General features: G+C 40.9%; 1 protein-coding gene across 23 annotated transcripts in view; it reads left to right on the top strand.

Annotated features, from left to right (window-relative positions):
- Positions 1-6516, top strand: part of LTBP1 (latent transforming growth factor beta binding protein 1) — a 446431-nt gene extending 439915 nt beyond the window's left edge. For all 23 annotated transcript variants that reach the window (XM_024242216.2, XM_024242210.2, XM_063713730.1 and 20 more), the window contains 2 exons: positions 4267-4416; positions 5510-6516. In XM_024242216.2, the coding sequence (XP_024097984.1) occupies positions 4267-4416; positions 5510-5691 (332 nt within the window). In that variant the 3' untranslated portion in view covers positions 5692-6516. The remainder of the gene's footprint in view (positions 1-4266; positions 4417-5509) is intronic.
- Positions 6517-26354: the final 19838 nt, after the last annotated feature.

The following is a 26354-nucleotide window of genomic DNA, read 5'->3' as shown; positions in this document are numbered from 1 at the left end:
TGTTTCTTAACTGGCTTTGAGTATGCGGTGTCACTTTTTTTTTTTTTTTTGAGAATTGGGGTCTCACTATATTGCCCAGGCTGGTCTTCACCCCATGAGCTCAGGAGATTCTCCTGCCTCAGCCTCCTGAGTAGCTGGGACTCTTGTTCTCCTTTAAAGTTTTAAAATGGGCCTGCCATGGATGTATTGCTCAATTTTTTTTTATGGTACAAATTTTTTTAACTTTTAGGTTCAGGGGTACATAAAAAGGTTTGTTACATAGATAACATGTCATGGGGGTTTGTGGTACAGATTATTACATCACCTAGGTATGAAGCCCAGTACCCAATAGTTACCTTTTCTGCTCCTCTCCCTCTTCCCACCCTCCACTAGTGTCTGTTGTTTCCTTCTTTTTTTTTTTTTTTTTTTTTTGTGGTATTTGGTTATATGAGTAAGTTCTTTTTTTTAAATTTTTTAAATTATACTTTAAGTTCTAGGGTACATGTGCACAAAGTGCAGGTTTGTTACATATGTATACATGTGTCGTATTGGTGTGCTGCACCCATTAACTCGTCATTTACATTAGGTATATCTCCTAATGCTATCCCTCCCCACTCCCCCAACCCCACGACAGGCCCTGGTGTGTGATGTTCCCCATCCTGTGTCCAAGTGTTCTCATTGTTCAATTCCCACCTATGAGTGAGAACATGCGGTGTTTGGTTTTCTGTCCTTGCGATAGTTTGCTGAGAATGATGGTTTCCAGCTTCATCCATGTCCCTACAAAGGACATGAACTCATCCTTTTTTATGGCTGCATAGTATTCCATGGTGTATATGTGCCACATTTTCTTAATCCAGTCTATCATTGTTGGACGTTTGGCTTGGTTCCAAGTCTTTGCTATTGTGAATAGTGCCACAATAAGCATACATGTGCATGTGTCTTTATAGCAGCATGATTTATAAACCTTTGGGTATATACCCAGTAGTGGGATTGCTGGGTCAAATGGTATTTCTAGTTCTAGATCCTTGAGGGATCGCCACACTGTCTTCCACAAGGGTTGAACTAGTTTACAGTCCCACCAACAGTGTAAAAGTGTTCCTATTTCTCCACATCCTCTCCAGCACCTGTTGTTTCCTGACTTTTTAATGATCGCCATTCTAATTGGTGTGAGATGGTATCTCATTGTGGTTTTGATTTGCATTTCTCTGATGGCCAGTGATGATGAGCATTTTTTCATGTGTCTGTTGGCTGCATAAATGTCTTCTTTTGAGAAGTGTCTGTTCATATCCTTCGCCTACTTTTTGATGGGGTTGTTTGATTTTTTTTCTTGTAAATTTGTCTAAGTTCTTTGTAGATTCTGGATATTAGCCCTTTGTCAGATGGATAGATTGTAAAAATTTTCTCCCATTCTGTAGGTTGCCTGTTCACTCTGATGGTAGTTTCTTTTGCTATGCAGAAGCTTTTTAGTCTAATTAGATCCCATTTGTCAATTTTGGCTTTTGTTGCCATTGCTTTTGGTGTTTTAGTCATGAAGTCCTTGCCCATGCCTATGTCCTGAATGGTATTGCCTAGGTTTTCTTCTAGGGTTTTTATGGTTTTAGGTCTAACATATAAGTCTTTAATCCATCTTGAATTAATTTTTGTATAAGGTGTAAGGAAGGGATCCAGTTTCAGCTTTCTACATATGGCTAGCCAGTTTTCCGAGCACCATTTATTAAATAGGAAATCCTTTCCCCATTGCTTGTTTTTGTCAGATTTGTCAAAGATCAGATGATTGTAGATGTGTGGTATTATTTCTGAGGGCTCTGTTCTGTTCCATTGGTCTATATCTCTGTTTTGGTACCAGTACCATGCTGTTTTGGTTACTGTAGCCTTGTAGTATAGTTTGAAGTCAGGTAGCATGATGCCTCAAGCTTTGTTCTTTTGGCTTAGGATTGTCTTGGCAATGCAGGCTCTCTTTTGGTTCCATATGAACTTTAAAGTAGTTTTTTCCAATTCTGTGAAGAAAGTCATTGCTGTTTCCTTCTTCGTATTCATAAATTCTTATCATTTAGCTGCCACTTACAAGTGAGAACATGTGGTATTGGGTTTTCTGTTCCTGCGTTAGTTTGCTAAGGATAATAGGCCTCCAGCTCCATCTATGTTCCTGCAAAAGACATTATCTCATTCTTTTTATGGCTGCCTAGTATTCCATGGTGTATATGTACCATATTTTCTTTTTTATCCCCCAAACTTATGCCAAATCTCATTTAATCTTTACAAGGTAGAAAAGTGTTCATTCATTACAAAATACTTCTACTGAGTGCAGGCATTGTGTTCAGTGTTGGGTCTGCCATTCTACATAGCATCGTTTCTCTATTTTTAAATGAGGAACCTGGTTTCAGCAAAATCAAGTGACTTGGCCAGGGTCACAGGCATGAGCAGAAGACCGAGTTCCTCTGATTCAAATCCCATGGTTCATTTCCACAAAATAAACCTATAACTGAGTGGGGCTTTAGAGATCCTAAAATTCAGTGCTTTTACTTCATACGTGAGAAAAATAAGCTTTCTGCCCAAGTTTACAATGTACACATAGGGAAATGGGAGTGGGAACTCAAGTCCCCCAATACCAGTGTATTGTTCTTACCCAAACAGATAATTTAAGATTCACTTATTGTATATTTTTTGGTCATCTCTAAAACCCACTTTCTTCTCTGAAGGACATGCTCTAAAATTTCTTCTTCACCTATCTCCCCTCAGGGCACCTGATCTTAGAATGTAAGAGAAACTCTGACCAAATTTGTCTCCATGTTGACCTCAGGCACTTTAGTCATTGTTGAAACTTCTTTTTTGTTGTAGTTAAGAGAAGTAACAAGTAAGTCTTTATTTCCTTGTTTAGAAAAAAAAAAAAAAGCTGGCTAAGTTGGTTGCTTTTTGGTGATCAGCGAGACCAAACTCCATATCCTTGTCCAATTCCTCCGAGTTAGACCTTATTGCCCTCCATAAGCAATGATATTTTGCTGCCCCCTGCAGTTCCACTGTAGAATTACTTCAAAGGCCAGATAGAAAGTTCTAGCCATATTTTATTTTTTTTTGAAGCTACTTTGTGGTACTATTGGGAAGAGACAGGAGATGAGAGGCCACATGACAGTGTGTTGGGTCACTGTGGATTTATGTTTAGAACTTTCCTCTGCAAAATGAGAGCGAAACACTCTTGATGCCAGGCTAAATTGTTTTTATATCACAAAAACTCTAAAGTCTAGCTCTGACTTGGTTTCAAGAGATCTAAACTATAAAAAGAGCCAAACAAGAGTTTCTTTGTTTCCTTAAAAAAAGACTTTTGGTTTTGTTTTTTTTTTTTTGGTGTGTGTGTGTGTGTTTTGTTTTGTTTTTTGTTTTTTTTTTTTGTTTTTTGTTTTTTTGACAGAGTCTCGCTCTGTTGCTCAGGCTGGACAGTGGCCGTGATCTCAGCACACTGCATTCTCCACCTCTCAGGCTCAAGCGATTCTTCTGCCTCAGCCTCCCGAGTAGCTGGGATTACAGGCATCCACCACCACGTCCGGCTAATTTTTTGTATTTTTAGTAGAGACAGGGTTTCACCATGTCGGCCACACTGGTCTCGAACTCCTGGCCTCAGGGGATCTGCCCGCCTCAGCCTCCCAAAGTGCTGGGATTATAGGAATGAGCCCAGACTTTGGGTTTTCTAAACACAAGTGTGATGTTCTTTCTCATTTGTCAGGATGTTTTGAGGCCCTTTTACTGAATTTTTCCTTTGATCCCCTGGGAGCCCTTTTGTAAGGCTCATTCCGTAGCCAGAGCAAACAAACACATGGCAAAGCCAGCCTGCTTCTCTCTGGTCTTACAAACTCCGGCTGAAAACGTATTGCCTCACACTCTTATGGACCTTCTTAGCAAATGCTTACTAGACTCCGATAGTGAATTCTGTTGGTTCTGTCCTGAGAGTCTGACATTTGCCCTACTGCGAACTCAGGAAGTTTGGAACTTTGGATGAACACTTTTAATAATTAAGAGCAAAAACGAAAACCATACTTGCTTTCTCATTTTATGTGATTTTAACATAGAATATCAGAATTCAAAATGAGGCTACTCTGTACAAAATATACAAAATATTTTTATGCTATTTTACACAGCAACATTCAGTATTTCTGATGCTAACTTTAAGATGTCTGAAATATATATGGACATATATGTGTCTATTTAGAAAATGAACCATCATCTAAATATCATTTAAAAAATGATATAGGAAGTTGAGAAGGTCTAACTTAGCTTCTGCCCTTTCCTTTCCAGGTTTTCTAAATAGCTTTGAGGAGTTGCAGGCTGAGGAATGCGGCATCCTCAATGGATGTGAAAATGGTCGCTGTGTGAGGGTCCAGGAAGGTTACACCTGTGATTGCTTTGATGGGTATCACTTGGATACGGCCAAGATGACCTGTGTTGGTAAGAATGATGTGTGTTTTATGGGACATTAATTTTTTCCTGACACCCCATGTCCATATCTCAGTCAGTAGAGAACATTTAAGATAGATTTGCTGAGTTTCAGTTTGGGAAGATGAGAAAAGTTCTGGAGAGGTACATTAAGTATGGTATGAATATACTTAATCCCACTGGACTATATACTTAAAAATGGTTAAAATGGTAAATATGTTCTGTATATTTTACCACAATTCTTTTTTTTTTTTTTTTTTTGTGAGATGGAGTTTTACTCTTGTTACCCAGGCTGGAGTGCAGTGGGGTGATCTTGACTCACTGCAACTTCTGCCTCCCAGGTTCAAGCAATTCTCCTGCCTCAGCCTCCTGAGTAGCTGGGACTACAGGCACCCGCCACCATACCCGGCTAATTTTTTTTTTTTTTTTTTTTTTTTGTATTTTTAGTAGAGATGGGATTTCACCGTGTTAGCCAGGATGGGCTCAATCTCCTGACCTCGTGATCCGCCCACCTCGGCCTCCCAAAGTGCTGGGATTACAGGCGTGAGCCACCATGCCCGGCCTCTTCTCCATCTTGAAGCAGTCCTTTTGCCCACTTTGCTTTTGTTAGTTTTAATCCGTGGTGTGTCTGTAAAATAGGTAACCTAGCTTCTTAACAGATGTTTCAAGTGAGTGAGAGCCTAAATGGGTGTCATGTAGAAAGAGGTCTGCGAATGTTACCGAAGGCTTTAGACAGGCTGTATGGAGAGGCCTCTGCATAGGTATCTGGTTCCTCTTGACAAATCTAGCAGTTCCTCCATACCTATGGGAAGGAATTTGGAAGTAATATAGTTCCTGTAACTTCCTTGAGGTTCTACTAGAAAATATCAAGCTCACAAAATGCTCATGTTTTGCTAGATAACAGTGAAAGAAGTTCTAGAACCTCCCTGATAATCTACCTCTTTAAGATCTAAAAAAAGTAACCTTTATCTTGTCTGTGATTGAAGCAATGATGAGAAAGCTTCCTTGGGGTGGTTGGGGGAAGGGCCTCAGGTAAGCCTCAGGTTATGTGTCCTCACAGAGCAATATCAAAGATCGTTTATCTGCATGGCTTGACTTATTGCAGATGTAAATGAATGCGATGAGTTGAACAACCGGATGTCTCTCTGCAAGAATGCGAAGTGTATTAACACCGATGGTTCCTACAAGTGTTTGTGTCTGCCAGGCTATGTACCTTCTGACAAGCCAAACTACTGCACTCCATTGAATACCGCCTTGAATTTAGAGAAAGACAGTGACCTGGAGTGAAACAGAATCTACATAACCTAAGCCCATATACTCTGCACTGTGTAAAGGAAAAGGGAGAAATGTATTATACTTGAGACATTGCACCTACCCCGGAAGGCTGGAAATATAGAAACAGCGTGGAGTTGCAAGTCCTCTGAAGACAATGAGAGGATTTAGGATGAGCCCGACAGGTGTGGCAGACCAAATGGACATTTCTCTGAAAAACCAGTATATATAGTCTGTTCATATGTAAAATTCAATGGAAGAGAGGTGGAACAGTGCTGTTATTTTAAACAGAAGGTTGTATTATTATGTTGTTTTGTTTTTTTACTATTGCTTGATTAAATTTGGCATTTAAATAGTGGTGGAAATATTTTATATAATTTTCATTTTTTGGTTGTGCAGTTCCTTGGCTACTGTTTTTCTTTTACTTCAGTTTTTTAAAAATCTCAAATGAAAAAGTCTTCGATAAAATATCGTTAAGCTGTATTATAAGTAATTGTTACACAGGGTTATGCAATTCCCGGCCTGGAGCATTTTTGAAATTCAAATTGTCTGTCCTGTGGAGCAGGCAGTGATTTTGTTTCAAAACTTTGTATACACATTTGGAGAAAAGTACTTTATATTTTCAGTGTTTTGTCTGATTTTAATGTCCATTCTTAGCCAAGCTGCTAGCAGGTGTTAATTGGATCCCTTTCCTTCATTGAAATGGAAGAGTTTATAAGCTTACGTTAGTATTGTAATATGTAAAGTAAGCCCAACAAAAATTTTTAAAAATTTGATGATCCCCAATATATCTACCATTGTATGTTAAAGTGAAATAAATCACCATTTTTGTAGAAAAAATTCTACCTGAGAGTAATTGTCAATGAGTACATGGGTATAAGTTGTATCCCACTCTCCCCACTTTTATTTTTACCAGTGGTCTTCTGTTAATGTAGTGTCTTTTACAAGTTAATCATTAAATTTGTTAGATCTTGTTATGGGCTAAATTGTTTCCCCTAACATTCATATGTGGGAATTTTAACCTCTAATACTTCAGAAAGTAACTAGATTTGGAGATCAGATCTTAAATGAGGTAATTAAGGATAATGAGGTCATTGGGATGGCCCTAATCCAATATGACTGCTGTCCTTGTGTCACCCACAGAAAGTATCTGAGTTACCGGTGGCAAATCCGTGTAGGTCTGCAGCAACCTCAATTCTTGCCTCCTCAGAAGAAAGAATTTGACTGAGGGGCATAAGGCAGAAAAAGAGATCAGGCATGTTTCAGAGCAGAAATGGAAGTTTATTTAAAAAGGCTTTAGAGCAGGAAGGAAAGGAAAGTTCACTTGGAAGAGACCCAAGTGGGCACCTGAAGGCCAAGTGCAGTGTTTAACCTTGAACCTAGGTAGGATTTTACAGGCTGGCCCCTTTCCGTGATTCTTCCCTTAGGGTGGGCTGCCTGCACACACAGCGCCCTCCTTACACTTGGGAAGTGAGCACACACAGTGTTGAGGAAGCTGTACACATACCCATCTGAGGCTTTCTTCCCTTTTCTGGTGGTGTGTCCCTGGAAGGTCATACTCCACCGTTTTGTCCTTAATGTGCATGCCCAGGAAGTTGCATCTCTTTGGCGCCTGCATTCAGTTAACACTTCAGCGCAGCAGGTGTGGGCCATCAGGAAGTGCCCCCCCCACCCCCCCAGCCTCGGCTGCCAGTTGATCACTTTTAGAGAGGCAATGTGGTCACTGCCGAACCACCACCTGACATTCCTAGTGGGTGGGGGAAGAACCCTCTCCTGCCCCGTTCATGCCTGTCTAACTACCTGTAACACTTATAAGAAAAGATTAGGACACAGATACACGGGAAAGAAGTGAAGACACAGGGAGACAGTGGCCACCTGCAAGTCAAGGAGACAGGCCTCAGAACAAATCAACCCTGCTGAAACTTTGAACTCCAACCAACAGCTAGCCTCCAGATTTGACAGAAAATAGATTTCTGTTGTTTAAGCCGCCCAGTTTTTGGTATTTTGTTACGGCAGCCCTAGCAAACTAAAATACATATCACAGGAAAAATGAATAATAGCTTCCACAGTTCCAGTCCCTGCTTATACAACCACAGTAATGCCATTGTTTCATTGTTTCATACTTTAGCCGAAATTCACTTTAACTTGAAAAAGCGTCTGAGTTTTTAAAAACAAACTATGGCTAGTCATATCCAGCAGAAATATCTGCCCACGTAACATTTTTTCTGAAAGGTTTTGCATTTTAATAACTACGGTAGGCTGGGCGCAGTGGCTCACGCCTGTAAGCCCAGCACTTTGGGAGGCTGAGGCGGGTGGATCACCCGAGGTCAGGAATTCGAGACCAGCCTGGCCAATGTGGTGAAACCCCATCTCTACTAAAAAAAAAAAAAAAAAAGACAGAGAAAATTAGCCAGGCATGGTGGTAGGAGCCTGTAATCCTAGCTACTCAGGAGGCTGAAGCAGGAGAATCGCTTGAACCCGGGAGGCAGAGGTTGCAGTGAGCTGAGATCGTGCCATTGCACTCCAGCCTGGGCAACAAGAGCGAAACTCTGTCTCAAAAATAACTAAATAAATAACTACAGTAGGCAAAATAATGACACCCCACAGATTTCTGTGTCCTAATCCTCAGAACCTGTGGGTATGTTACCTTCCATGGCAAAGGGGAAGTAAGGTTATAGATAAGCTGCTAATCACCTGGACTTAACAGGAAGATTATCCTGGATTATGTGGGTGGGCCCAGTGCAATCACAAGGGTGATTTCATTGTGATTACACTGGGCCCACCCAGATAATTCGGTGATTTCTTCCAAAAGGAAGAGGACCTTAAAAGTAGAAGGAGGCCAGTCGTGGTGGCTCACACCTGTAATCCCAGCACTTTGGAAGGCCAAGGCGGGTGGATCGCTTGAGCCCAAGAGTTTGAGACCAGCCTAAGCAACATGGTGCAACCCCATCTCTACAAAAAATAAAATAAATTAGTTGGGCATAGTGGTGCACACCTGTAATCCAAGCTACTCGGGAAGCTGAGGTCAACTTCCAGCCTATAGAACCGAAGATAACAAATGTGTATTGTTTGAAGCTACTGAATTTGCAGTGATAGAAAGCTAATACAATCTCAAAGCTTCATATCTTGGAACATCTTGTAGCTGATGTTTGTATAGGGGAAATGTGTGACCAGTTTCCAGCTGTTTCCACTTTCCAGCATGTGTTTTTAATGCATTTTCATAGTGCCTTCCACGTCTAGACCTTGTTTTACCTAGTGTTGAGCAAGTCCCAAAAAAGTACAGCAAGTGTCTAAAACTGTACAGAAGAAAGCCACGTATGTGTGAGAAAAACAAATACGGAAGAGAAGATACTATTGCACACAAAGCAACTTTGATACTAAGAGATGCTTTAAGCATCTTACAGTCCAACATGATAGTTTTATTGCATTTCCATTGTCTTTGTAGGAAATTAAGGGACTTGACTGAGGTGTATCATGAATTCTATTAGCATTTTCACACAGCAAATTTTCATTTTTACAGATTACTTATATTAAGCAGGAGATGCCTGTGCATAATGAAAATACATAGCTTGCTTTATTTATTTATTTATTTATTTAATTTTTTATTTTTTTGAGACGGAGTCACGCTCTGTCGCCCAGGCTGGAGTGCAGTGGCGTGATCTTGGCTCACTCCAACCTCTGCCTCCCAGGTTCAAGCGATTCTCTCCCCTCAGCCTCTCGAGTAGCTGGAATTACAGGCGTGAGCCACCACGCCCAGCTGATTATTGTATTTTTAGTAGAGACAGTGTTTCACCATATTGGCCAGGCTGGTTTTGAATTCCTGACCTCAAATGATGCACCCCCCCCACCCTCCCAAAGTGCTGGGATTACAGGTGTGAGCCACCACGCCCAGTCAAAAATACATAGCTTTAAATGTGACTATTTTTAAGTAAGTTTTGTTGCATAAAGTTTGTTTCACAATCTTAGAAGAAGAGTTTTCTTTTTGTGGTATATAAGATTCTTTTAGCTCCTTTCAGAAGTTACTGCAATTTTAGGCTTAATGCCAGTGGCCCTCACAGGAGGTCTAGGCTTCTGTGGCAGTGGTCCTAATTCACTGGTCATGAGGAGACAGGCACATGGTAAGATGTAGTCTAGTCATTCATTTGACATGTATTTTCCAGCTGCACTTAAGCATCTTATACCCAAGTAAGAACCATTTCTCTTCTTCTGCCCACCCATGGAACTGGTCTCCATACCTTAAAATACTATCAGTAATATTTTATTCATTTGTCGTAAAATCAAATGTCATTCCAAAAAAACTAAATCTGGCCATCTAATTTAAACCTATGTAGTTTGAAGTTATGCTCTTGAAATTTGCCATGCTAGTTGAAATGAGCAGCAAGTACTAATCTAGCAAACTAAACCCTTAAATATATCAAAGTTCTTTTGTACAACTTCGTATTTCTATTTAAAAAGTTTATAGAGGCCGGGTGTGGTGGCTCACGCCTGTAATCCCAGCACTTTGGGAGGCCAAGGCGGGTGGATCATGAGGTCAGGAGATCGAGACCATCCTTGCTAACACGGTGAAACCCCGTCTCAACTAAAAAAATACAAAAAATTAGCTGGGCGTGGTGGCATGTGCCTGTAGTCCCAGCTACTCAGGAGGCTGAGGCAGGAGAATCAGTTGAACCTGGAAGGCAGAGGTTGCAGTGAGCTGAGATTGTGCCACTGCACTCCAGCCTGGGCAACAGAGCAAGACTCAGTCTCAAAAAAAAAGTTTATAGATACAAAAGCATATCATAATTTAGCTTTAGTGTTTTCACACAGAGACTTTCTTACTCTAAAATTGTACTTCAATTCTGGTAAATCTTAATGACTCCATGTTGCCAGAAATAGGTATAAGAAATGAGGTTCATGAATATTTCATTTGAGTCACCAGCCTTAGTTAACATATATGTCAGTGTTTCATGTACTACTTTGTGGAGGCAACCTGTAGCCGACCAGACTATGCTACTCTAAATATGCTTTTTTGGCACAATGATTTTTTTTTTTTCTTTTTGAGACAGAGTCTTGCTCCATCACAAGGCTGGAGTGCAGTGGCATGATCTCGGCTCACTGCAACCTCCGCTTCCCGGGTTCAAGCAATTCTCCTGCCTCAGGCTCCCGAGTAGCTGGGACTACAGGCGTCCGCCACCACGCCCGGCTAATTTTTGTATTTTTAGTAGAGACGAGGTTTCACCATGTTGGCCAGGATGGTCTCGATCTCTTGACCTCGTGATCTGCCTGGCTTAGCCTCCCAAAGTGCTGGGATTACAGGCGTGAGCCACTGCGCCTGTTCGGCACAATGATTATTTTGATCTGATTATTTTCAGAAACAACAGACAGTAGAGGCTCTGAAAACAGCATAGGATACTTTTTTTTTTAATAAGGGAAATTTATAAAGAAAATTTCCATTTGTGAGGATATCTCCCTCTCTGTATCAGAAAGATGATGGCTCTGGGACTTAAACTTGCATAATAAGCCTCACAGTTGTTTACCATACTTTCCCTATTCACCTTCTCATAACTTGCCTCCTCCATAGCTTTCTTCCTTTATTTTAGCTGGAGATGGTATTTAAGCCCAAATTCTAAGCCTTCCATGTATATGAGATACACATGTTTATACACTTCTATTTGTTTTTCACTTTTAAATCTGTCTTTTGTTACAAAGGCCCTGGTGCAGAATTCAGAAGGGGAGAGGAACAGGGATTTTTTTCCCCCTCATCTACAAGACCATAACCATAGATTTATGAATTGTTCTAATTACTTGCAGCACTAAAATTCTATGATGCTAATACTCTCCAAATTTCAAAGAAGAATGACTTAAATATGTCCTACAGCACCTATTATTTACTGCTCAAATCTTTGGCAAGAAGAAGAAGAAAATAGAGATGGTTGCCAAAGATCAATATCAAAGTGATGGGTAATTGCAATTATGAGAAAAAGGGAATAGGGAAGGTATCATCTGCAAAGTGCAGCGATAAATCACATTCTGATAAGGCAGAAGACATTTCTCAGGGAGAAAAGCTCCCTGAGTTAGGATAAAACATTTACAATCATCACAGGAACGTGAGGGTCCTCGGACCAGCTTTCACTGCCTTTAAGAGTATGGCTTTGCCATGAGCCGGGAGTGGTGGCTCATGCCTGTAATCCCAGCACTTTGGGAGGCCGAGACGGGTGGATCACCTGATGTTAGGAGTTCAAGACCAGCCTGGCCAACATGGTGAAGCCCCATCTCTACTAAAAGTACAAAAATTAGCCGGGCGTGGTGGCAGATGCTTGTAATCCCAGCTACTCAGGAGCCTGAGGCAGGAGAATCGCTTGAACCCAGGAGGCAGAGATTGCAGTGAGCCGAGATCGTGCCATCACATTCCAACCTGGGGGACAAGAGTGAGACTTTGTCTCAAAAAAAAAAAAAAAAGTATGGGTTGGCCATTACCAAAAGAAGAGGTGAGAATGTTTGGGGAACTTCAGGCCCGGTAAAATCAGTGTGGCTAGAGCAGAAAGAGAACCCAGGGGGAGTGGTAGGTTATGCTCTCAAAGAAGCCTTATCATGTGATGTTTATGGACCAGGGTCAAGTTTTCCTTCCTACTAAGATGTCTTTAAAGTTCCCCCTCAACCTTTAGTCATCTCAACTTTTTCAGTCCCATTCCCAGACATTTCTTTGAATGATGAATATTTTTTCTACTATCAGTAAGCAAACTTCTCTCTTCCTCTCTGTAGGAATTGTCCTCCCTGGTTCCTTCCCTTGCGACGTTCATAGTTCTCTGCAGGTTACCTTAAACTATAAAAATCTCAGACCCTTCTAAGGCACATACAGAACAGGATGTCATGTTGCTCCTAAGCCCTGCCTGGAATGTCCTGCTCTTGGAAGAGAAAACAGCCCTTTTCCTCTCACCATTTGCAGAGGCCCAAAGAGCAAAGCAAAAAAGGATAATGAGATGCTCCTAAGGAAATGGCAAGGGGCTGGGCTTTGGGGAACATGCCCAGCTGGGTTCAATTTCAGCATCCTTCCTTTAAGACCAAGAAGTTCCTAGCAGGTGGGTTCCTGGGGGCGTTGCATACTCACCAAGGTGCTCAGCCTCTCAAGGATAGAGAGGGAACAGAGAAGAAAGCGGCTGAAAGGGGAAAATGGTTCGTACAGAACTTTCCCATGTAAGAGAACTTAGCCTCTGCCAAGATTTTAATAGTGAAAAGGAGTTGCTGTTATTTCATTTATTCTATAAGCATTTGTTAAATGCTTATTTTGTACCAGGCGTTGTGCTAGCCCTGGGAATATGGAAATGAATAACTAGTCATCTTTGACCCCATGGCTAGCTCAGAAGACAGATGGGACTAACCATAAGGCAATGAGGTAAGTATAGTAATTAATAGAACCTAGAATTCAGTGTTATGGAAACAAAGCAGAACCAACTGATTCTACCGGAGGGCGTGGGGATGTAGAACTCTTTTGTTTTTTTTTTTTGAGACGGACTCTTGCTCTGTCGCCCAGGCTGGAGTGCAGTGGTGGGATCTGGGCTCACTGCAAGCTCTGCCTCCCGGGTTCACGCCATTCTCCTGCCTCAGCCTCCCGAGTAGCTGGGACTACAGGCACCTGCCACCACGCCCCGCTAGTTTTTTGTATTTTTAGTAGAGATGAGATTTCACTGTGTTAGCCAGGATGGTCTCGATCTCCTGACCTTGTGATCCACCCGCCTCAACCTCCCAAGGTGCTGGGATTACAGGTGTGAGCCACCACGCCCCGCCGGGGTTGTAGAACTCTTAAGGAGAAGATGAAGTAATTGGAATTGTATGGGCTTAAAGTTCACTAGGAAAAAAAAGAGAACCACACAGCCACTTCACCTGCTCCTTCCTTTTTGTCAAAGGATGTATGTCTGGTCTTCCAGAAATAGCACTGGACTTGGCATCTCAGAGCACCTACCTGGGCCTTAATTTCTGTCTCTTCCATGGCCAGCTATACAACCTTGAACAAGTCTCTATCTTGTCACTTTTTTTTTTTTCAGTCAGTAATGTGAACTCTGAAATCCTTACTGTGTCAAAAACATCAAATTCTTTTTTTTTAATCAAATAATCTTCTTTCCCAGCTTGATTTCTTAATCCTAGTTAACTGTGATCACATTAATGATTTGCTACTTTAGAATGGCTTAATGAAACCCTTGGGCCATAGCCATCCTCTGCAGAGCTGGGTGTTCCAAATGGACATTCCACAGATGCATAAAAACAGGTGGTAACTGCTCTAACAATGCAGGGGCATTCTGTGAATTACAGCTTCAACATTTGAAAGACTTGACGTGAAAAAAGATAGACTGGATTCTAAACCCACTGGTATTTTGACAAGAAATTTCAACTTTACTTTTGCCAACATAAAAAAAGAAGAGCTTCTTTAAATGCAATTTTAAATGTCTTAAATTTCTGAGAGATCTTTAAAAAATTTAGAAGTTTTAGCCTCCATTTGTGCAAATTTTTCACTGATGGTGACTATAAGAAATCCGAGAGATTAAAAGTCTCGATCAGGAACTGCAGGTAGTCATTTCAAAGATAAAACCTACTTAAAAGTTTGCAGATGTAAGCTCAAGTTTCTCAATAACACTTTAAAAATACTTTATTAGGAAGCGTTATAAAATTATTCAATATTTAATTTTATACCTACTACATAATCTTAATTTTACAAGTATTATATAAAGAAAATTTAATTTTTTTAAACTAAATTCCACTTAAAGGCCTCAAATCCCCTCCCATTATTCCCAGTCTGCCAAATAGACATCCTGTGAAACAGATGTTTTGCCAATCTGTGAAAAACATTGGGAAGCATTATTTTAGGGTGTATACCTATGGGTGGAACACTTCATTTTATTCAATAGTCATCCTTTCACTTTCTGATCTGCAGAGACAGTTGTGCTTTAGATAAATTTTCATCCATGCATAGGTCTGTTTCTGAACTCTGTGTCCAATTCCATCACATTTTTTCTATCTGTGCATCAATGTTATACTGTTTTCATATTATGGAGTTTTTATAAGTCTTCATTTCTGATAAGGCAAATTCCTCTAACTTTTTTTTAGGAGTATGCTCACTCTTTGATTTTTAAATAATTAATTAGCAGACTTTATTTTTTGAGCAGTTTTACCTGTATAGAAAAATTGAAGGGAAAGTATAAACAGCTCTCATATAGCCCATCACCCCCACTCCTGCCTCCAGGTTCCCTCATTAATATCTTACATTAGCGTAACACATTTGTTACAATGGATGAGCCTCTGCTGATACTTATTATTAATTAAAGTTTATAGTTTACACTAAAGTTCTTTGTGTTACACATCTATGGGTTTTGACAAATGTATAATTACATGTATTCACCAATATATCATACACAATAGTTTCAGTGCCCTACAAATCCCTGTGCTCTCACCTATTCATCTGACCCTCCCTCACTTCCCCACCACCTGAACCCCTGGCAACCACTGATCTTTTTACTGTCTCCATAGTCTTGCCCAAAAAATATGGTTGGAATTATACAGTATGTAGCCTTTTCAGATTGGCTCTTTTCACTTAACAATATGCACTTAAGGTTCCTCCATTTCTTTTCATGGCTTAATAGATCATTTCTTTGTAATGCTGAATAATATTCCATTTTATAGATGTACCACAGTGTATTTATCCACTCACCTATTGAAGAACACCTTTGTTGCTTCCAAGCTTTGGCAATGAGGAATAAGATTATTCTAAACATCTGCGTGTAGATTCTTGTGTAGATGGAAGTTTTCAGCTTATTTGGGTAAATACTAAGAAGTACATACAGCTGCTGGACTGTATAGTAAGAATATGTTTAGTTTTGTAAGAAGCTGCTAAAATGTCTTCCTGAGTGGCTGTACCATTTTGCATTCCCACTAGGAATGAATGAGCGTTCCTGTTGCTCCATATCTTTGTCAGCATTTGTTGGTGTCAGTGTTTTGGATTTTAGCCATTCTAATAGGTGTGTAGTGTATTTCATTGTTTTAATTTGCAACTTGCTAATGACATATGATATAGAACATCTTTTCATTGCTTATTTGCCATCTGTATATCTTCCTTGTGAAGTACTGTCTCTTTTCAAGTCTTCTGTCCATTTTTTTAATTGGGTTGTTTATTTTCTTATTGTTGGGTTTTAGGAGTTCTTTGTATATTTTCCATATATCTTTTACCAGATACATGTTTTACAAAGATTTTCTCCCAGTCTGTGGCTTCTCTTTTCATTCTCTTAAACCCATTGCTTTTTATAAATTTAGGATCTGTTTAAGTCAAAAACAAAACCCTGTTGGGATTTTTATTAGAATTACATTGATTCTATAGATAGTTTGGGAGAAAATAACATCTTTACAATATTGAGTCTTCTGGTCCATGACATTGATTTAGATTTCACTTAATATTTGTCATAAATATTTATAATTTTCTTCATAGAGGTTTTTACTAATATTTTAGTAGATTTATTCTAAGTATTATATTTTGTTGCTGTTGGAAATGTTATATTTTTAAAGATTTGTGTTTGATATTTGTTTCTGGTGTATTGAAATAAAATTGACTTTTAGATACTGATCACAACCTTGCTAAATGCTCTTCTCAATTCAAATAATTTATCCTAAGATTATTTGGGGATTCTGTGAATGGCAATTTTGTTTCCTCCTTTCCAGTCTTCATATTTTAAATTTTCAAGTCTATTAAACTAGTTAAAACTTACAGGGCAATATTGAATTATAGAGTGATGATAGCAGGTATACTGATTTTAAAGAAAATCCTTTTACTGTTGCTCTATTAAATATAATGCATGCTTAAATGTTTTTATGTATACCTTTTCTAGGGTAAAGAATGTTCCTTTCATCCCTAATTTGCTAATGGGTTTAATGTGAATGTAAGTGTTGAGCTTTATTGAGGGGTTTTTTTTTTTTTTTTTTTTGCAGCTAAAGAAAAAATTCCTTTTACCTTTGTTGCCCACAAAAACCAATTATAACTCAAGAATAAACCTCTGACTTTGAAACATGCCTGAACTGGCCTCTGCTTGACAGCACTACCCAGTGGGTCATCTCAGAAACCCAGGCCTCTCAGGATTATCAAAAATTTTCATTGATTTATTGAGATAATAAGATATTTTATTATTCCCCATTTAGCCAGGAAATTGTTAGCCAATTACTGGAAATTATAATTTGATTTATCTTAAGCAGTATGTAACTCCAAGTGCATACCTTGGTGCAAAATTAAAACCATGAGTTAAACATATTTCCAGTGGAGTTAGCCTAGGAAACATTCAGTTCAGAGGCACTGGACAGACAAATGCAGTATCCTAGCATATAGGAAAAGCAAAGTTATTTCATTTATTCTGGCAGCTGAGCCACCCCACACCACATGCAATGTGCCTATATTGAAGACAAAACGCTCAACAACCTGGAGAGGGGATGAGGGAGGGAGAAGTAGAAAACAGGAAGACAATAGCAATAGTGAGATTTTCTAGTGGCAGAGCATAGCAAGTGGATGTTGTCCAGTGAGCCAGTGGAAGCACTGCTGTAGTGTTTAAGAGTCCAATTGTATTAGAATCCATTAATTTTTCTGTGTTTATCATATACTAATAGTAAAATATTTACTTTCACTGTGTGTATTAGCTTGAAATAGGCATCCTTGACATTGTTTTCTTGCTGGATGCTTTGTCCCAAGTTTTTACTGATGCTTTGGTTTCAGGTACGTTGGCTATTGTATAGAAAATTGTTGGCCGGGTGCAGTGGCTCACACCTGTAATCCCAGCACTTTGGGAGGCCAAGGTGGGTGGATCACCTGAAGTTAGGAGTTCAAGACCAGCCTGGCCAGCCTGGCCAACATGGTGAAACCCCACCTCTACTAAAAATACAAAAATTAGCCAGGTGTGGTGGCGGGGGCCTGTAATCCCAGCTACTAGGAAGGCTGAGGCAGGAGAATTGCTTGAACCTGGGAGGCAAAGGTTGCATGGAGCTGAGATCATGCCATTGCACTTCAGCCTGGGTGACAAGAGCAAAACTCCATCTCAAAAAAAAAAAAAAAAAAAGAATATTGTTCATATATATTGTTTTGCTAGTTCATTTCTATTAGTGTTTATGAAAGTTTATTCAAATTTATTTCAAGTTATTTACTTTTGCTTTCCATTATTTGTTGGAAGATTGTATTGATCTCTTTATGTTGTTCTATGTAGGATATAGGATTTCATTTACCAATAAATTCATTTTGTTTTATAGTCTACTCAGTGCCAAAAGTCACAGATACTGAAATCTTTCTCTCTCTCCTTCTCTCCTTCTCTCCCTCTCTCCCTCTCTCCCTTCCCTTCCCTTCCATTCCCTTTCTTTTTCAAAGTCTCACTCTGTCACCCAGGCTGGAGTGCATTGGTGCAATCTCGGCTCACTGCAACCTCCACCTTCCAGGTTCAAGCGATTCTCCTGCCTCAGTCTCCCAAGTAGCTGGGATTACAGGTGTGCACCACCACGTCAGGCTAATTTTTGTTATTTTAGTAGAGACAGGGTTTTGCCATGTTGGCCAGGCTGGTCTCGAACTCCTGACCTCAGGTGATCCACCTGCCTCAACCTCCCAAAGTGCTAGGGTTACAGGTGTGAGCCACCACACCCGACTGAAATATTTATTTTTAACCACATGATATTATTTATTTGTAGAATTAGTAGAACATTGTTACATAACCATAACCAGTGGTTTTCATCTGGACACCTGTATCTGTAGAATCACTTAAAAAACTGTTTAAAGGCAGACGCGGGTGGATCACGAGGTCAGGAGATCGAGACCATCCTAGCTAACACCGTGAAACCCCATCTCTACTAAAAATACAAAAAATTAGCCGGGTGTGGTGGTGGGCGCCTATAGTCCCAGCTACTCAGGAGGCTGAGGCAGGAGAATGGCGTGCACCTGGGTGGCGGAGCTTGCAGTGAGCAGAGATCGTGCCACTGCACTCCAGCCTGGGCGACAGAGTGAGTCTCCACTTCAAAAAAAAAAAAAAAAACAATGTTTAAAACAAGTGGGAAGAAAACTACTTCGATTTTTTCCCCCAGAATTTCCTTGTAAAATTGGCAAGCCTTCTATTTCAGTAAATAAATAAATATAGATATAGATGTAGACTAAATGTAGATATTGACCTTATACTGGATGCCAATTGTGTGCCTTCATCTTCACATTCTTAAGAATTTTATGTAGTTTGCACAGCATTCTCTGGAATTTATTTTTTTGTTTTGTTTTGTTTTGGTCTGGGCCAGTCCCTGGGAACCAGCTGCTTAAACCAGTGGGTACAAGAAAATCCTGTGGTCTCCGTACCCTTTCCCATTGGCACTGCTTCGATGGACTACAAACCTGCAGGAGAAAGCAAACAGAGATCTGGATGGTGTTTGTTTTTAGTGTCAAGGAATGACATCACTGCCTGAGACCATGACCTTGAGCAAATTGGTGGATGGGCACAGAAAAATCAAACCCTGGTTAAGAGGCCACATCATTAGCACACAGAGAACAGTATATGTGCATTTCAAAAGTAGAAAACATTAACCTTTTATGAACTTTGGGTAAACTTGATGGTGTTTGTCAAGGCCAAAAAAGTGCAGTTTGTAAAACATGCATGCTATGCTTGGGCCGATTATTTTTCTTTTAGACTAAATCTGGTGATAACAATTTTATTTATTTTTCTCCAGCAGGTTGGCAAAGGCACTTGCTTGTTTAATATCAGTGAGTTAGGGTTTCTTCCATTCCTTTCTTTGTTTCCATGGGTTCTAAGCTGTCCATCTAGGAGCCAACAGTTATAAAATCAGAGGTAAAAAATAACTTAGAAATGGCCAGTTGGGACTTAAAGGTGAATCTGTGAGGTTCACTCTCCATAAGGGTGTGAATATGCAGTGGGCTTGGGAAAGCAGGAAGGGGTTGAGTGTGCCGGCAATATGAGGGCATTAATGAGTCAGATTCTCCCCTCATCAAGTACAAGTAACCCTTTTTTTTTTTTTTCAGACAGTTTCACTCTTGTTGCCCAGGCTGGAGTGCAATGGCATGATCTCGGCTCACCACGACCTCCGCCTCCCAGGTTGAAGCAATTCAGCTGCCTCAGCCTCCCGAGTAGCTGGAATTACAGGCATGCGCCACCACGCCTGGCTAATTTTGTATATTTTGTAGAGACAGGGTTTGCCCATGTTGGTAAGGCTGGTCTTGAACTCCCGACCTCAGGTGATCCACCCACCTTGGCCCCCCAAAGTTTACAGGTGTGAGCCACTGCGCCCGGCCCAAGTAACTCTTAAACTGGCTGCTTATGGAAGGCTATGATCTTCTTCAGGATCACAAGAAGACCAACCAATTACTTTCAAAATCAAGAAAACACAATACAAACTTGTATGGTAGGTTAGCATTGCAAGTTAGTCACTAAGCTTGAATGAATGCATTTGGGACTTGGCAGTGGAAAACATAAAGACTGACTGGGGTCTTTACATCGTATTTGCGTGAGAGCTCCACCACTGGATGGCAGTAAAAATCCTTGGATTCCCGTCTAATCTTTCATTTTCCTTCTCATTAGCTAGCCTTTTTTGTCCATTTAAAAGTGCCATACTTTTACAGTTAACTTTGACCAGAACACCTTAATGTGATATGCATATGACATGCTAGGCTCAAGTTCCAAAATTTAAAAATAAGAAAAAAAAAGATAATTATGTGCGTTGTAGTTAAAACAAGATAAAGGGATTTGGATGATCACAAGAGTCATGCAGTTTCTTCATTAGTTAAGATCAATACTCAGTTACTCTCATTTTTAAAATCACATTTGGTTCAAGGTGATTAGGTATTGATTACACAGGTTTTATGGGGACTTCAAACTTCTAAATGTGGGGGGAGAATAATGGTCTCCAAATAAGGACACAGGAGTTATTTTTTCACTGGTTATCTTCAGAATTGAACAAAAGGTTGTATAATCCCCAGAGTACACTTTCAAAAGAGGACCCACGGGCACTTAAAATTCTCTATGACCAAGGCCAGGCGCGGTGGCTCACGCCTGTAATCCCAGCACTTTGGGAAGCCAAGGCGGGCAGATCACGAGGTCAGGAGATCGAGACCATCCTGGCTAACATGGTGAAACCCCGTCTCTACTAAAAGTACAAAACATTACCCAGGCATGGTGGCAGGCGCCTGTAGTCCCAGCTACTCGGGAGGCTGACGCAGGAGAGTGGCATGAACCCAGGAGGTGGAGGTTACTGTGAGCCAAGATCGCACCACTGCACTCCAGCCTGGGCAACAGAGCTAGACTCCATCTCAAAAAAAAAAAAAAAAAAAATTCTGTGTCCAAAAGTGAATTTAGCATCTTAACTTCCCAGCTTATTCATCTACGCATTCATTCATTTACTCAACAAATATTTATGGAAGACCTACCAGACTAGTGTTGCACATTGAGAATATAGCAGCGCAGACAAGGCTCTTGCTTCCACGGAGTTTAGATAATCTCTGCCTTGTTTAGTTGTCCAACTCAGACTCTGAAAGTCACTCACTCCCCACTCCCTTCGCCTCATCTCCCCTTCCATAATGGTCTTCCAGATAAATCTTTTTTTTTTTTTTTTTTTTGAGATGGAGTCTTACTCTGTCGCCCAGGCTGGAGTGTAATGCAGTGGCACAATCTTGGCTCACTACGACCTCCACCTCCTGGGTTCAAGTGTTTCTCCAGCCTCAGCCTCCCGAGTAGCTGGGATTACAGGCGCATGCCACTGCATCCAGCTAATTTTTGTATTTTTAGTAAGAGACGGGGTTTCACCACGTTGGCCAGAGTGGTCTCGAACTCCTGACCTCAGGTGATCCACCCACCTCGGCCTCCCAAAGTGCTGGGATTATAGGTGTGAGCCACTGTGCCTGGCCTCTTCCAGATAAATCTGCATGTCTCCTGCTTGCCTCCTCAGCCTCATCTTGGGCTGTGTGCCCTCTTGCTGTCTCCCTCTAATAACCCAACACACAGTCGCAAGAAATTTCTTTTAATTCCGTGATTGTAACTCACTCTTTATCCCTTTGGGACTTGGCCACAATTGGTTCTTGCTTGGAATACTTCTCTTCTTCTTCCTACCAATACTCCTTGGTCTGACTAAATGCCCCTTCAGGTGTCAGATTAACTGTCGCTTTTTCAAGGACACCTTGGTTATCTGGATTCTCACTGCTAGCTGGCCGGTGGTTGGCAGCTGCAGAATCTCACATGGGCATGTGCTTTCTTGGACCATTCCTGCCACCACTGCAAGCGGGTCTTCTGGAAAGCAGACTGTGAGATGGAGATTAGCACATAGGGATCGAATTAGGGAGTGTTCTTGGGAAAATACCCCTAGAAGAGAAGAGAAGAAAATCAATATTGGGTAGAAGAAGAAGAAGGATTATGATGCAATCTCAAAAGACTTTCTATCTCATTATAACCTTCCAAAGTTCTGCTGCTTACAGGTTTTCTTTGAAACGAATTGCATTGTTGATATCAAGAGTATTATGCACATTCCAGCAACAATTTCTTGGTGTATGAGCTCCCCATTGAATGACACATTGGATGAACACCACTGAGATGAATATCTCTGTCAAGGTTTCTGGAAATTTTGTTGTTCCTCTGCAGGAATACCTTTTATTCTTATAAATTCAGTGGTTATACTTTAAAAGTTTTCCCATAAAATATTGTTTTTTAAAAAGAAATTATTTATCATTGAGATATTCTTTAGTCTGATTTTCCAGTATGATTTTTTTCTTTAAAGTGCTTCATTAAAAAGCAGTTCTTTGGCCAGGCATGGTGGCTCACGCCTGTAATCCCAGCACTTTGGGAGGCCAAGGCGGGTGGATCACCTGAGGTCAGCAGTTCAAGACCAGCCTGGCCAACATGGTGAAACACTGTCTCTACTAAAAACACAAAAATTAGCTGGGCCTGGTGGCGGGTGACTGTAATCCCAGCTACTCAGGAGGCCGAGGCAGGAGAATCACTTGAACCCAGGAGGCGGAGGTTGCAGTGAGCCAAGACTGCGCCATTGTACTCCAGCTGGGCGACAAGAGCAAAACTCTGTCTCAAAAAAAAAAAAAAAGCAGTTCTTCAAGAATGTAACTATTGAAATAGAATTCAAAAAATGCCATAAGCTGAGACATGATAGAAATACCTATACTTTCACCCAAATGCATGGCCAATACTAAATTGTTTCTTCATACCTTCTGTAATGTTTACTATGTGACTTCCCAAAAAATTGCTGACAAAAAAGTGAATTTTAGTTTTTGGCCTTTTGTTTTACAATTATTTCAACATTTTTTGTTGTGGCAGGAAGAACCAGAGACCCCAATGGTTTGTGGCTTTTGTTTCTTAACTGTAAAACAAAAAACCTCAAAAGAAGTTTCTAAGCAATTATTAGTAGGTTTTGTGAAATTTCTCAAAAAGCTGCTGAAATTTTTCTTCTATTTTGAATGTTTGGCTTTCAAATATCTTGTTAATCATAATAACTTTATATTATTACTAGTTAACATCTTAAGACATAACATGCCAGCCAACTAGGAAGAATTTTATCATTAATGGCAGTGGATATAAATTCATAATTTAAATGGTCTTTTTGATAACTTTGGATTTGACTTTGGATTTGACTACCTGCTGATCTAATTATCCTACCATTCTTTTTTTTTAACCTCATATTGTGGCTGATGTAGAATTTATATTTAGAATAGAAGGGTTTGCTCTGCCATTTTCTTTAGGTTTATTTTGCTGTTGGCTTTCTTTCACCTATTTTTTTACAGAAATATTTTTAAAGCCATTTTTCCAATATGAGGGTTAACTTAGTTAAGATTAGATAATATTATCTAAAAATCCCTTTGCTGGGCACATGTTAATGGAAATGTCCAGTCTTACAGGAAGCAATCAATTGAGCCAGCACTGTTATCCCTTCCACACTTTTTTTGAGACAGAATCTCACTTTGACACCCAGGCTGGAGTGCAGTGGCACAATAATAGCACACTGCAGCCTTGACCACTTGTGTTCCGGTGATCCTCCCACCTCAGCCTCCTGAGCAGCTAGGACTACAGGTACACGTCACCATGACCGGCTGATTTATTTTTATTTTTATTTTTAGTACAGGCAAGTTCTCACTATGTTCCCCAGGCTGGTCTTGAACTCCTGGGCTCAAGCGATCTGTCCATCTTGGCCTCCCAAAGTCCCGAGATTTCAGGAATAAGTCACTGTGCCTGGCCCCTTCCACACTTTTTTCTCCACAGGATATCTTGAAATCACTGGGACTTGGGCACTGTCATTATAGCAGTTAGCATACCCTGACTGAGAGAACATCAAGAACAAGCTTGGAAAGTATGGGGTCCTGTTCAGCCACATCTCCCCATTCTGCACTTCTACAAATGGCTTTTTGAACCTCAGTACAAAATTTTACCTTTGCTCCTATTAATTTTCTCTTCTGTTGTTGGTCCCTTACTTTAGCCTTATGTTAAGATGTTTTGAGATTCTGATTCTGACTTCCAGTATGGTTGCTGTCTCTTCCAAGTTGACATACACTCTCCATCTTTATTCAGGATATTAATGTAACTATTAAGAAGGATATCTCTTTAAGACAAAAAAGAAGTGCAATACAAAAAAACAACTTCCTTTTGCTGAGTTGCTGAGCCCCTTGTGAGGCTGACAATGGCAGGATGGTTTAGTCTGTCGTCTCCAGAGGGTTTCCTGCCAGGGGACTTCTGGATTTCAGGATCGGGCAACATGAGTCAAACAGCTCTTGGAGCTCTTTATTCTCAAACCTTCTCTGCAAATCAGAGCTGGAGATTTCAGAATTCCCTCCCTGCGTTCCTCATCACCAGTACCACTCCCCATTTTCTCAATTTTTCATGAGTCCCTTCAAAGAGAGATATTTAAATACAAAGTCTTTCCCAGATTTACCTTTTGCTGATTTTCCATTTTTCCCAACTAGGCAATAAGACTTCATTTTGTTCACTCATGCATCACACAGAGTATTTCAAATAGTTTGAAGCCAGAATAAGCAAAAAGGGATGATGCTAAGAGGCCACCAGGGCCGGGCGCGGTGGCTCACGCCTGTAATCCCAACACTTTGGGAGGCCAAGGTGGGTGGATCACTTGAGGTCAGGAGTTCAAGACCAGCCTGGCCAACATGGTGAAACCCCGTCTGTACTAAAAATACAAAAATTAGCCGGGTGTGGTGGCATGCACCTGTAGTCCCGGCTACTCAGGAGGCTGAGGCAGGAGAATCGCTTGAACCTGGGAGGTGGAGGTTGCAGTGATTCGAGATCGCACCACTGCACTCCAGCCTAAGCGACAGAGTGAGACTCCATCTCAAAAAAAAATTAAAAAGGCGGCGACCAGGTTTCTGTGTTTGGGGGCTACATTGAAGAAATCTAGTGTTTCCTACCTACTTTCCACGGTGGCGGCGGGGGGGATTTCTGAATGAAAAAAGAGATTAGATCCATCCTTGAGCATGGTGAGTTTGAGGTGCCTGGAAACATCCACATGGAGATGCTGAAAGTGCATGAAATTGACTCGTCTGGAGCTGAGAAGGTGGACTGGCTTAGTGCTCTGCAATGTGCAGATAGAATATCTGTGGGTACTGAGTCAGGGCTCTCACAGTGTTGGTCTCAAGGCAATCCTGGTCCTTAGAATCGACATGGAAAGAGGCACAAGGCAGAAAAGGCCGTCTTTCTTTCCATGTCTATTTGACTCTATGATCACAGACAACACACGTTAAAAATCATATTATAAGCTGCTCTTAGAACTTGATCGCTTGAGCTCACAAGTTCAAGGCAAGTCTCAGCAACATAGCAAGACCCCATCTGTACGAAACATTTTAAAAATTAGCCAAGCATGGTGGCATGTGCCTGTCAACCCAGTTACCTGGGAGGCTGAGGTGGGAGGATCACCTAAGCCCAGAAGGGTGAGGCTGGAGTGAGCAGAGATCGTACCACTACACTCCAACCTGGTGACAAAGTAAGACCTTGTCTCAAAAAAACAAAACAAAACAACTCCCACCTCCAATAAAAAACCCTCACCAACCCCAAATCTAGACAACTAATGTCCACTTTTGCCTGAGATTTTTGTTTTGTTTTTTTTGAGACACAGTCTCGCTTTGTCGCCCAGGCTTGAGTGCGGTGGCACGATCTCGGCTCACTGCAACCTCCGCCTCCCAGGTTCAAGCGATTCTCTTGCCTCAGCCTCCTGAGTAGTTGGGACTACAGACACATGCCACCATGCCTGGCTAATTTTTTGTATTTTTAGTAGAGACAGGGTTTTACCGTGTTAGCCAGGATGGTCTCCACTTCCTGACCTCATGATCTGCCCACCTCGGCCTCCCAAAGTGCTGGGATTACAGGCGTGAGCCACCGCGCCTGGCCTTGCCTGAGGTTTTTAAGTCAGCTTTACCCATCCTACTGACTGGGGATGGGTAGAGGGTAGGTGGATGGGTTGATAATTTCCACCTTCATAGCAATCACCCTAAGCCTTCTATCTTGTTCCAGTCCTACTCTTATTTTGCTTGTGTCTCTGCCCACCTTCAACCTCCTAACTTTGTGGTCACTCTTTCGAATTCTGTCTGTGGTCTTTGCATTTGGTATTTGAACTTGATTTCCCTGCTATTTCAACCTTCAGTTACCCCCAACCTCAGTTACCATCATAGATTTTTCTTTGGAAGAAATGCCTTTGTATTAGTC

This window comes from Pongo abelii, chromosome 12, assembly GCF_028885655.2.
Source record: "Pongo abelii isolate AG06213 chromosome 12, NHGRI_mPonAbe1-v2.0_pri, whole genome shotgun sequence".
Lineage (NCBI taxonomy): Eukaryota > Metazoa > Chordata > Mammalia > Primates > Hominidae > Pongo > Pongo abelii.
The sequence above is the reverse complement of the archived record's forward strand: the minus strand, read 5'-3'. Positions and strand labels throughout refer to the sequence as shown.